General features: G+C 23.8%; 1 protein-coding gene across 1 annotated transcript; it reads left to right on the top strand.

Annotated features, from left to right (window-relative positions):
* The first annotated feature begins 12,098 nt into the window (after positions 1-12,098).
* On the top strand, positions 12,099-12,878 carry LOC113874725. Its single transcript, XM_027512939.1, has 3 exons — positions 12,099-12,476; positions 12,580-12,748; positions 12,859-12,878. Exons 1-3 carry the CDS (start codon positions 12,099-12,101, stop codon positions 12,876-12,878), a joined length of 567 nt encoding a protein of 188 aa, XP_027368740.1.
* The last annotated feature ends 384 nt before the right edge of the window (positions 12,879-13,262 follow it).

Genomic DNA, 13,262 nt, shown 5'->3' with positions numbered 1-13,262 from the left:
ACTATTTTTCTGTAGAAGATGAAAACTAAAAAATTAGACGATTCAATTAAAAGTATTTGATAAAATTAGTTGTTAGATTAATTAATAAATGTAAAATAATAAATTAAAATATCATAATTAAGTAAATTAAAATTTAGTAATTATATATTTTAAAAAACTATAAATTTATTAAAATAAATGAAAATAATAAATTTAATTTCACTTCTATTTATAAATATTTATTTATAAAAAAATAAAATTTAATGAATTTTTTAAAGTCCTTCCCAAGATATTAACAATTTATTATTTTTTAAAATAATAATTATTGTAAAATTTATTTATTTTATTAATTGTGACATATTTTCTTCCTTTTAATATAAAAAAAGTATAATTTAAGAAAATCAATGGATAAAAAAAGTAAAATTATTAATATAAATATTTTAAAAAAATTAATAATTATTCATTTCAACTATATTACCAAACAATATTATTTTTATTAAACAAAATTTTTAACCAATAAATTAACTAACCTAAAATGTCTTATCTCACATATTCTTAGTGTACAACTCACATTCTTTCTTATTAAACATTTTTAGGTTTTCTTTTTATTATATATAATATCTAATACATATTTATTGGTTCAAATAATGGAATCTAACAGTAAATAATCATGTTATAGAGATTTTGTAACGTGAAAAGACTATACACATTTCTTTTTATGAAAATGACAATATTTTTAAAGTTGAATTTAAATGAAATAATAAAATTTTATTAAAAATATTAATTATATTTTTATAATTTTAATATAATTAATGTGTTATTTTTAATTAAATATTATTATTTTTACTTGCTTAAATTTAACTTTAAAAATTTTAATTTAAAAAACTCTCATAAAAAAGGTGATAGATATTTTAAATGATGTTATGAGATATTTTTATTCCTAGCACTTGCAGTTTTGTACACTAGTTCTTTCTTTAGTTAAATCTCTGTAGCAAGTCAGTTTTTTTCCTTTTGTACAATCTATTTTTGCAAAGTCCTTTTTGATGAGTAATATCAATGTCTGTTGATGTGTCCATATACTTTGTTAATTGAGCATAAGCAAATTGTCTGTACTGTTGTAAGAGTGATGTGCTGTTTTATCTTTCTTAATTGTTTCACTAATTTTAAAAAAAATTAGGGTATATTTAATTTCTCTTTTCAAAACTGTTTTCAGTTTTTAAAAATAACTTACAATACAAATTTGTATTAAAATTTATTTTTAAAAACTGATAACAATTTCCAAAAGAGAAAACAAACATATTCTTTAGTCCTTGATCTTCTGATTTCTTCATCTTTTGGTCTTTCAATATTACTGTCTGCTGAGATTGTACTCTTAGCGAATCAAATATATGATATATTTTAACAATTTTATTTTTTTTGGGGGGAAGGTTTTCTACATTGAGATTTAACAGAACAATGAAACATGAAGAAGAAAAAAACTGGAAGTAATTATCAATAGAAAAAATATCTTGACTATTAAAATAATTACTCTGCTTATTGAAATAATCATTTTTTTAATATATTTGAGAGTATCATGATCCAATAGTGACCCTCAAATCACTGTATTACTCAGACATGGACATCCAACATTGTAGAATATCATGTTAATCTGGAAAAGATAGGCACCTTTTTAAGTCATCCTCATAATATGTCATAGCAATAGTAGTAAGGTCTTTCTCAGCTATTCCCCAAAGCAACTTTACATGGGTGAGGCTTAGGCCAAAATTTGTTATGTTTGTTTATCTAAGATTTTACACACTTTTTTGTCAATTTGATTTATTTTATCATAAACTTTTATTCAATAACTTCACAGCTTAAAAGGTTACAAGCATTAAACAAAAGAAAATAATTTATATCAAATTAATCACTAAATATAAAATTTGGCTAAAATACTAACTCTTTTTTTCTCATCTAATTTAATTTGAATCCGACCTGGATCACGCATCTAAATGTGATAGATAAGTTTATCATTGAAGATTTTTTGTATACACAAAAATTCAAACCTAAAACTTTATTTAAATGATATCGAGTCACTTGCCATTCAAACTAATTTCTGTTGGTAAATATTAAATCCTATACTCTAAAACTCTAAATATAAATAAAGACTTTTTTATTTAGATTTTAAAGTGAGTAAGAAACTAATAAATAAAAAATATTAGAATTATATTAGAAATACATCAAAATATATTATTATGTTTTTTAATAAAATAAATATTTCTGATTTTTAATTAATATACTTAAGATATTGATTAATTAATCATATTTAATAAAATAAGACTTAATTATTATAGTTGTACGCTTAAAATATTAGTTAATATTTACTTAAAAGTAAAATAAGAACCATTAATGTGTTTGATTTGTCAATGAGTTGAAAAGAACTCAGCAATTAACAAATTATTACTTTTTTTATTTGGATATTCGGGAGTTGTTCAGGATGAGCAATCAAACTTGTTATGATATATTCACATCAGTAGTGTAACCTTCAACAACAATGCACACAGGACAATGTGCATGCATGTTTCAGGTGCTTCAACTTGATCAAGTAGTGTTTTGTTTCTTTAAACACAGCTGGTTTCACCTTATCCACATATTTACTATCTTCATGTCGTCTTCTATTGTTTTGGATGCCACTCAAGTTTAATTCCCATGCGCACAAAACTGTGTAGCCTGTGAAACTTTGAACTATCAGATGCCTCTTCACTCTCAAGATAGAAATTAATCTCCAAGTCAATCATTGCATAAAAGCAGGCATGTGGAAAATTCCAAAAGGTAAATGTCCTACACGGCAAAGGGTCTTTCTTGTGTTAAAACTGTTTTTCATATAAATTATTTTTATATTCAAAATATTTTTCGAACCACAACGAGAGACTATTCTATTTATAAAATTCATTATACTTACATATCATTTTTTAATAAGATTATCATATGCAAAGATAGCAATAGATGCATACATTAAAAAAATTATGTATTTAATTGAGGTAAAAAAATTAAAATTCAATTTATTTAATTGAAAACTTTGTAGCTAGCATTATCTAGGACGTGGATAGTTTTCTTAGGCATAGTTATAGATTAAGTTGATTTGTTTAACTCGACCAAAATAGATAGATTACTCCAAACTATCAAATTAAATAGATTTTTCAAACGATAGATTGAATAGACTTATTTGAGTGAGGTAAAGTTAGGTTTGTTAGCTTTAAACCTGTTGAACTACCTGCCCCGATATAGTAAAATAATAAAAACTTATTTTCAGTAACATCATACAAACACACTGAGTTCGTAATTAACCCTAGTTTAGAATGTAGACACTTCAAAAACATTGTCATTCATTAACAATTTAATGTTTCCTTGGCAACTGTTATTATATGTTTTTCTAACAAAAATTAAAACATTGAGAGTTTATATTAACAATATAATACATTATACATGTTTATGTTAGATGACAGACATAATTTGACTTCACTTTTTTAGAAAATGTTAATTTCAATGGTTGGATCCTTGCAATTTAAAAGGATCGGAATTGCAGAATATTTTAATCTCATTATGTATTAGACTATTTTTAACAGTGTTTTTATTGAGATGCTTATACTTCTTTATCAATCCATATAAATTGAGTTCAACAAAATAATTAATTATATTTTTTATTTTTTAATTCTTTGCAATAAAACAAGCGTTTTCTTATTCTTACATATATTCTCGTTATATCTTTTGATAGGAACTGGTTTTTAGGATCCTGCGAGTATGTATTACCTTCTTTTAAAAGCAAATTACGTAACATGTATAGTTATTTTTTAAAATTTAAATTTTCTAAAATGAAAATGAAAAAAATTGTTAAATAAAAGTAGATAACTGAAAGAACATAAATAATATAAGAATGTCAAAACTTTATTGATTTGATAGATATACTATTTATTACTCAGGAGAGGCTCGGTGGGTAAGGGACATCCCACGAAAACTTTGGGCTGAAGTGCTGTTTATATTTATAAATCATTTTTCATTCATGTTGATTTATTTATCATTTTAAACAAGCTTAAATTCTTGAACAAAAATAATCAATCTCAATTTTAATTACATTAAAATTTTGTGACAAATATATTAGGCCTATTTCATTTGATTTAAAAATATTTTTAATTTTTTATAAATAATTATATAAATGTTGTATTATTTTATTTTATATTTTAAAATGTTTATTCAAGAAACAATTAAAATAAAAATCTATTTTTATATTTTCTGTATAAATTTTTTGGAAAATAAAAATAAAGCAATATGTTATAATTATTTATGTAAAAGTAAAACAAATATATTTTTCTCAAACCAAACCTATAATTACCATTAAAGTGCATACATTTACTGAAAATTAAATTGTTATCATATATATATTCAACGGATACTGATTTCAATATTTCAAATTAAGAAGTAATACGATATCATAAATTCAAAATGTTTAATTGACTGCTTATTTTCCTTACCTCCTATTTATACTATAAACATTGGAGGAAAAAATTGTTAAAGTATATATAATATATCCAATATTATATATTTTGGTTGACCAAAGAGAAAGCAGAACAGCAAGCATATATTCCATGTTTTCAGAAATCTGCTCAATATTGATACAACACTGTGTTTGCTATTTTATATGTATGTGTGTGTGTGAAAAAAAAAACCTGTGTAGTACTTTTGTATATTTGTTTTTGTATAATTTAGAACGAAAGAAAAAAAATGTAAATAATGACATAATGGAAAAAGAGAGAGAGAAATTAACTATAAAAAACATTATAAAAATGTGCAAAATAACACATCTCTCTCTATATATATAGACACATATGTACCAATTTCTATATATGTATGCAGCAGCAATAATGCAGTATGCTTTGTTGTACTTATATTCCTGCCTTGGTGGAAATGTTCTTCAGACATTTTTCTGCCACTGTAACGATACGTATGGTATTTTTGTTTTTTTATATATATCTGGAAATAAATAAATGTTCTCTAAACTTAAATGTGAATAAACTTATTAATAAATTTTATATAAAAAGTAAACTTTATTCATAATTTAAAATTAATGTAGGTAATCTCAATTTTTTAAAAGTTTTTATTTCATTTTTTTAAAAGCCTTCTCTTTTAAATACTTATAAAAAATAAATTTAAATTGTGACTTAATTTGATATACAATATATTTTTTTATTCTTTTATATACTAAATATGTGCCTAATTTTTATATGTGAAGTTATGATAATTTAAATTATTACAGTTATTTGTATAACATTTTGTTACGCATTAAAATAAAGTCAAATTGAGATGATTAAAAAGATTTAAAAAAAGTGAAAGAAAGCAAAGGAGAGGACACAAATACATAACGATAAAGAAAAACTTAAATTAGAAAGGAGAAAAAAAAATATTTTTTAATTTTTTAATACATTAAATAATACATTGTTTATCAGATATTTTAAAAAATTATTGATTCTTTAATAAGAGTCTTCATGACACTCATGATCATGAACACCACCCTATAAAGAAAGTAACTGTAACTTAAACCCTGAAAAGTACATGTTTGGCCAACATTAAGCATACTTTCTATTTAATGTCTTTGTGAGCTCAGCAGTTTCTGCACCTGCCTTATGGGAATCTCCTCATCATCGTACATTTTTCTTTATCTCCATTTTTTAAGTTAAGAGGGCCTCCTAATAGATTCACCAAAAATGAAGGTAAAGAAAAGTTGTTATATATGTTATATATGTGCTTACATCATTGTTTTTTACAATTAGCAGTAGTTCTGATTCTTGAAATTTTTCTCTCTCCTTTACTTACAGATTCTTAAATGGATGCAAAAGAAACTTAATGGGAGCAGTGAGAAGAAGAAACCAAACTCAATATCAGCTTCGTGTAAGCATTTGCATCATTCTCCAATGATAAAGAATTCTCAAGATCATTTAAAGAAACAGTTTATTTGGTTTGTTTAGCTCGAGTGTGTTTATGATGTCTATGAAATGGTAGGTATAGATGATGATACAAAGAATAAAGCAGAGTTAAGAAGACGATAATATTAAGAACAAAATAATGTGCAGAGAATTAAGGCATTTTCAGCACCTCCATATTTGTTATGCGTGGAATCTTTTTACTAGAGAAAGATAAACCATATATGGAAGGAATCCTCTCATACACAACACAAGTTATGTTAAAAAAGGATTTACCAAAATTTAATGTTTAACGTAGATTGCTGATTTTACAGGGAGAAAAAATCATCTTGATATCATTTTATTGATTTTTTAATTTTACATTCAATCGATTTAACTTCAAATTAAATGTAATATGGTTCAACTCAATTTAAATTGTACAGGTTTTTTTAAGTGACTAAATGAATAACAAAATATATCATAAATGTAATATTTTTATAAAGAATACTAAATATCTTATCTCGTGAATATAAGTTATAATATTAAAATTAACTTCAAATAAATTTACTGATTGTGAATATTTATAAAAAAAAAATACTAATAGCATATTGTTTAATATACTATTAATTATTATATTATTAATTAAAATTTATTAAAAATTATAAAAATTACGTAAAACTAACTCACTCTCACTTTTAAATTAATATCTATCTTTGATTACTATTTACATAACATAGACACTAAAATTATTACAACGCAGACATTAAATCGATGTTAGTGCTCTTTCAAAATATGTAAATAGATCAAAATTTTAATTAGATAAGTAAGAATGTTATAGTAATTGCATAAACAAAATTTTATTCATACACAAGAACACGTGTATATGCGTGCGTGTTTAATTTAATTTGTATTAAATTAATTTTTAAAATTAAAATTGAACTTATTTCATTTTTTGTTTAAAAAACTGAGCTAATTTAATAACAACGGATCAATATTTTATATTTTTAGTTTTTTGTTTGATTTTTATTTTATTGGATCCACTTATTAACAAGCCTACCTTAAATATTCATCCATTTTCCTACGTAAAATAATAAGCCCTTGTTTCTTTGAGGTGGCTTTATAATATTTCATACTCACAGCTCAGTATCAAAAGTTCGGAGTTGCCTCTTATAACGAATTCGAAGCTACGTTTACGAGTTAAGATTTAGAAGGAAAAATAAATAATTTATTTTTAAATTTAATATTAATATATTATAAAATAAATGAAGAAATATATGAATTTTATATTAATTTATCATTCTATTCTTATTTAAAAACAAAATTAAAAATATTATTTTCTTTTTGAAAAAGAAGTTTATTAATATAAATTTTTATGAGTAAATTTAAACATTTAAAAGTAGTCAGCTTTTATTTAAAAAATTATTTTTTATTATATTAAAGACATAAAAATGTAGTAGCTATTTTTTAAATAAATTATTTTGTACTATAGAAATAATTTTTAATTAATATTTAAGAGTAGTTTTAAAAAAAATAACTTAAAGGAGGATAAAAACGACTTTATGATCTTATTTTTTTAACTGTGCTATATAAGTTTTTTTTTTCACATCAAATATTTATTTTTTAAAAATTTTATTAGTTTATAATTTACTCAACATTTTTTATCTTTTTTTTTAAAAGTCTTCTATTATAATTAACCATGTAAATCATTAACATGAAATTATTCTAACCTAATTATTGATTTTGAGTTTAAGTATATATACTATCTTATTTGAGTGAAGTTGTATAAAAGATATTTTTTAAATACTGTTATAATATTTAATTTTTAAATGCTACCGATTACGTTTGTTGAATAAATTATTTTCAGCAATTTTATAAATTTTTTGAATTTTACTGTCAAATTAAAATGAGTCTTCATTAACTTATTTTTTTTAAATAATTTGTTTATAAAATTTAAATTCAAAATATTTAATATTTATTGTTTAACATTTTATATAAGGTAATAAAATAAATTTATTAAATATAAATGTAAAAATTATTTTGACAATTTATTTGTTTTATATAAAAGTAATTTAATAAAAATTTTAATTTTAAAAAATTAGAATGAAAAAAGTGAACAAAAAGTAAAATTATTATAGAAAGAATGAGTATATTTTACATATTATTTTCATATAATTTTAACTTGAAAAATATATGCGAAAAATCAATAGTTTCATTAAATGCTTCATTTTTTATATCAAATACTTTAATTTATAATATAGAGGTTAATAATAATTTTTTTAAAAAAATATTATGATTTTTTGAACAATACATATAAATAAAAAAATTTATTATAATTTATAAAGTATGCATGGTCACATTTTTGGAACTATAGATACCTATAATATATTCAAGATAATAATAAAACATGCAAAAAATTCGATCAGATCGAAGAATATTAAATTGTCAAACGAATTACATTCAAAATAGTTGATTTCATGAAATAAATTTAAAAACTAAAAAATAAATTATATATAACGCAAATAAATTATAATTAAAATGACAAACCTTAAATCTAAATTCTTTGTTCACAATTAGTGAAGATATCTTTATTTTTTCAGATAAATTAATCATCTTCAATATCATATTCTTCAATATTATTGATTTCTTCATCTTCTATAAAATCTTCTGTTAAGTCAATATTTTCATAATCACTTTCTTCTTCATCATCAACAATTTCTGTGAGCATTATTGTACTTCCACTAATAATAGATTGTGCTAAATTAATCATATTCAAAGATAATACTTGATCATTACCTAATGCATTAGGTATAATAGGAACTGAATCAATCTCATCATTTTCTTAACATGCGTCATCTATAATCTCTAGCATATCATACAAGTCTCGAGATTTTGTTTTCATAAAAACTAGTCAAGTAGGATCTTTGGTGTTTTTAACATAATACACTTGGTGAGCTTGACTAGCTAAAACATATAGCTCTTTGGTCTTCAATTTGTGATTAGTATTGATAAGAAAAAATACATATTTATCTTTCTTGTATTCTTTTCCTTTAGAAGTTACGTTCTACCAATCACATTTAAATAAAATAACATTGTTTCCACCAAAATAATTCAAATTAAATAATATTTGTTAAGACACCAAAATAATTTAAATTACCTGCAGTCTCATCACTTGTAACTAAAATTTTACTATTTTAGAATTTTAACTTTATATTATGATCCTTTGTGGTAAACATCTATCTATTTATAAGATAAATTGTATATCGTAAAACAGGTCCACAGGCCAAGTAAAATAAAGATTCAGTTATACTTTCTTCCTCGCTCTTTTTCAATAATGTAATCTATTAAAAAAAATTATTAGTTACTGTATGCTAAAATTGTATAATAAATAGACAAATAAATAAAATATACTTACATGTTTTTTAAACCATTGATAAAATTTATTTTCATGTATTTGTTCTATATTTTGTGAGTTTGCTTTGACTGAATCTTCCTTTTGTAATCTAGTCATTTGAACATAATAAAAAAATTATAGTTAATGAATTAAATATAATTACAATAAATATATGAATAAATAATTTTAGAAAATCATTTACTCAATAAATGGTGAGACTTAATCGCAATTTTTGAGAACATAAATTCTAACTTGTTCTCACTCTACTTAGCTCAACGTACTTTCTTCCATGTAATGGTTTGCCAAGCTGTGAAAAAATGTCCAACTTTAATTTGTTACACTCCCCAAAATCACCTTCATAATTTTGTCCATGTCTATTTAATCTTGTCTTAACTCCATACAAATACCTCAAACAAAAATGCAAATATTCTTGTGCAATATATGCTTCTGCAATAGATTCCTCGAGATGAGCTTTATTTCTCACATATGATTTAAGCCTACGCAAATATATTTCAACAGGATATATCTAACAATACTACACTGGTCTAGCCATCTTTGCCTTATTTACTAAGTGAATAGGTAAATGAATCATTATGTTAAAAAATGAAAGATGAAATTTTTTTCCAACTTGCATAACGTTATAACTATTGATTTTTCAAGTAAATCCATGTTTTTCATACTCAATGTTTTAGAGCATATCTCTCTAAAGAAGTAACTTAGTTCAATTAGTGCCTCACAAACCTCATTTTGTAGAAAACCACGAATAGACACTTCATTCTATATATTTTTCTTCTTTTAACATCTATACATCGAGATATATTGGAAGAGTAACAATTAGGAATTTTTAAGTTAACTAAAAATCGACAAAAGACACGTTTTTCTTCATATGACAAGTTGAAATATATATTTACCTTCTTCAACCATAGTTACGTGAAACTCAGGTCATATACCCAAATATTATAGATCAAAATGAGATTTTATATTATTTTTAGACTTTTTTTCAAGATTCATCAATGTTCCTAGTATGTTATCACAAACATTCTTTTCAATATGCATAATATCTAGATTGTGTCGTAACTTTAGATATCTTCAATAAGACAATTTAAAGAAAATATTTTTTGTGTTCCAATTCTCACGCACTTGAATTTCTCCTCGCTTTTTTTTTAAATGAATTTACCAAACTCTACCTAAAACATAATTATTCACATATAAATATAATATTAGGCACACATTAACACACACATAAGATATATATAACAATTAATGTATAATTACTATTTTTAAAGCTTTTAAAAATTTAAACTGTATATGAAAAATAAGTTTAAAAATTATAATACAAAAGTTTAATATATAGATATAATAAAAAATAAATTTAAGAATTGTAATACAAAAGTTTAAAAAATTTACAAACGCAATAGAAAATCTGACTTGTTACGGTTAATATTATATTAAAATTTTCTATTGTTTTTAAAATTTTAAAAATATAGATGCAAAAACTTTATTTATTGTTACGTTTGCTATTATCTAATATAACAAATTTTTATTTTTCTAATTTTTAATTAAAAATATATAAAAAATAAGCATATTATCTAAATTTCAATTTTTAAAATTTGTGAGGCACCGTGTACTGCGGTACCTGATTCTCTCCCAGATCGGATCCAAGACAAGTATGAGAATCGATATTAGTGCTCTATCAAAATATGTAAATAGATCAAATATATATACGAATACAATAGTCTTTCCCCATTAGTCAACTTTTTGAGTTGGTCGAGGTATTTTTAATTAGATAAGTAAGAATTTTGTAGTAATTGCATAAACAAAATCTTATTCATACATAAGAACATGTGTATATACGTGCGTGTTTAATTTAATTTGTATTAAATTAATTTTTAAAATTAAAATTGAACTTATTTCATTTTTAAAAAAAAATTGAGTTAATTTAATAACAGCGGGTCAATATTTTATATTTTGAGTTTTTGGTTTAATTTTTATTTTATTGGATCTACTTATTAACGAGCCTAACTTATAACATTCATCCATTTTCCTACGTAAAATAATAAGCCATTATTTCTTTGAAATGGCTTTATAATATTTCATACTCACAACTCAGTATCAAAATTTCGGATTTGCCTCTTATAACGAATTTGAAACTACTTTTACGAGTTAAGATTTAGTAGGAAAAATACATATTTTATTTTTAATTTAAATAGTAATTTATCATTCTATCCTTATTTAAAAATGAATTTTAAAATATTCTTTTCTTCTTTAAAAAGAATTTTATTAATATCAATTTTTATGAGTAAATTTAAACATTTAAAAGCAGTTAGCTTTTATTTAAAAAAATATTTTTTATTGTATTAAAGACATAAAAATGTAATCGATATTTTTTAAATAAATTCTTTTTACTATTAATTACTTAAACTTAGTTGCATCAATAGAGATTAACATTGTCCCCTTTTCAAAACTTGACTCTCCAACATATCTTAAAGTGTATCAAAGTTAATAATTTATTAGAAAATTATCAACATCTATCACATGTACACGTGAAAAGGATAGTTAAATTTCTCAATTATCCACACATATCCAATCCCAAATTTTCTTATTGAGCATAATTTATAGACACTCAAAAGTATTAACAACTTTTAATGCTTTTTTTCTCCCTCTTTCTATTACATTATAACACCTAGCTATCACATCTATGAGTGTCTACACAGCATTTTTCTTTTCCAATAGATTATAATACCACATGAACCTTTACAAATAAAAGTTCAGTAACTGGGCCTCAGGCACTACTTGTAATGGGGACGTTGGGGAATAGCAATCTGAAAGAGGATTCGCATGGCATGAATATTACTGCAGAAGATTCATCTACCTCTCAAGATTGTGTACAGGAGTTCACTCTTCAAGATCTTCAAAATGCATTGAACGTATATTTCCAGGAACAGGTAGAATCATATTGGGTCACAGAACAGAAAGAAAACACCGTTCATCAGATCAATCAACATTTGAACAGTGGACATTCAAGCTTGAAAGTTGAAGGAAAAGAAAATGAGACGTTCAAGCTAGGCAAGAAAGCACTTGCTTTTCTTCTTAAGAAGTTTTTTGTTTGCAGAAGTGGATTTCAACGTACTCCCAGTTTCAATTATCTAATATCCACAGAATCCAGAATGGAGAAGGTACATCAGAAATCAAGCTAGCGAGTGTTCTCCACATACAGATGCCACTACATGGTTGCTTTAGGACTATCTTATAGTGCTCTTTATTTGTTTTTCATTTTAGATTTTGAGGGCTATTCTCCACCAAAAGTTACATCTCCAAGCTTCAATTTTAGTAGATGTTATAAAAAAGCACCTGGAAAACAGACACGCGTCCAAATCTGGCAATGGTGAAGAAGAGCATATTACTGATGCAGAGAATGGAAGTAAGTGGAACATGACAGATTCTGAATGTAAGTTCTAATGCACTGGTTTTTATTTAATGGTCTAGAAAACCGTATATATGGCTTAGAAAAAATTAGTTACAGATCATTTGATCATCACATCTATTTCCTGCCTGCAGATATCATTCTTGAGATATAAATGTCTTCTTCTCATCTATTACTCTGACATGCACAACTTTGTTGAGAAGTTAAAATCTCAAACAGCATGGATGTTCAACTGTGGACATGAAGTTACAACGAAGGAAAGTTGCAAACTTGAGGATAAATCGAAAAATAAGAAGTCCTTAAATTTTCTAGCACAAGAATGTCTGAAAGCATAATCCAGTTTTTCACAGGAGATTTTAATTTCTAATTCGTGGTATGAAGGAAGCTTTACAGGCTTAATCTAAACGTTAATATGCATAGGTATGTGACAACTTAAGCATAAAGAGAGAAGAGGTTGGAACAAGTCTAATTATTATGAATTTGACATCTCTGAAACAAAGAATGTACTTTGTAGGACTTCCCCCATGAAAATTCTTAG

Source organism: Abrus precatorius, unplaced genomic scaffold (assembly GCF_003935025.1).
Source record: "Abrus precatorius isolate BTA unplaced genomic scaffold, Abrus_2018 Scaffold8, whole genome shotgun sequence".
NCBI classification, from domain to species: domain Eukaryota; kingdom Viridiplantae; phylum Streptophyta; class Magnoliopsida; order Fabales; family Fabaceae; genus Abrus; species Abrus precatorius.
This window is presented reverse-complemented; position numbering and strand designations above follow the sequence as displayed.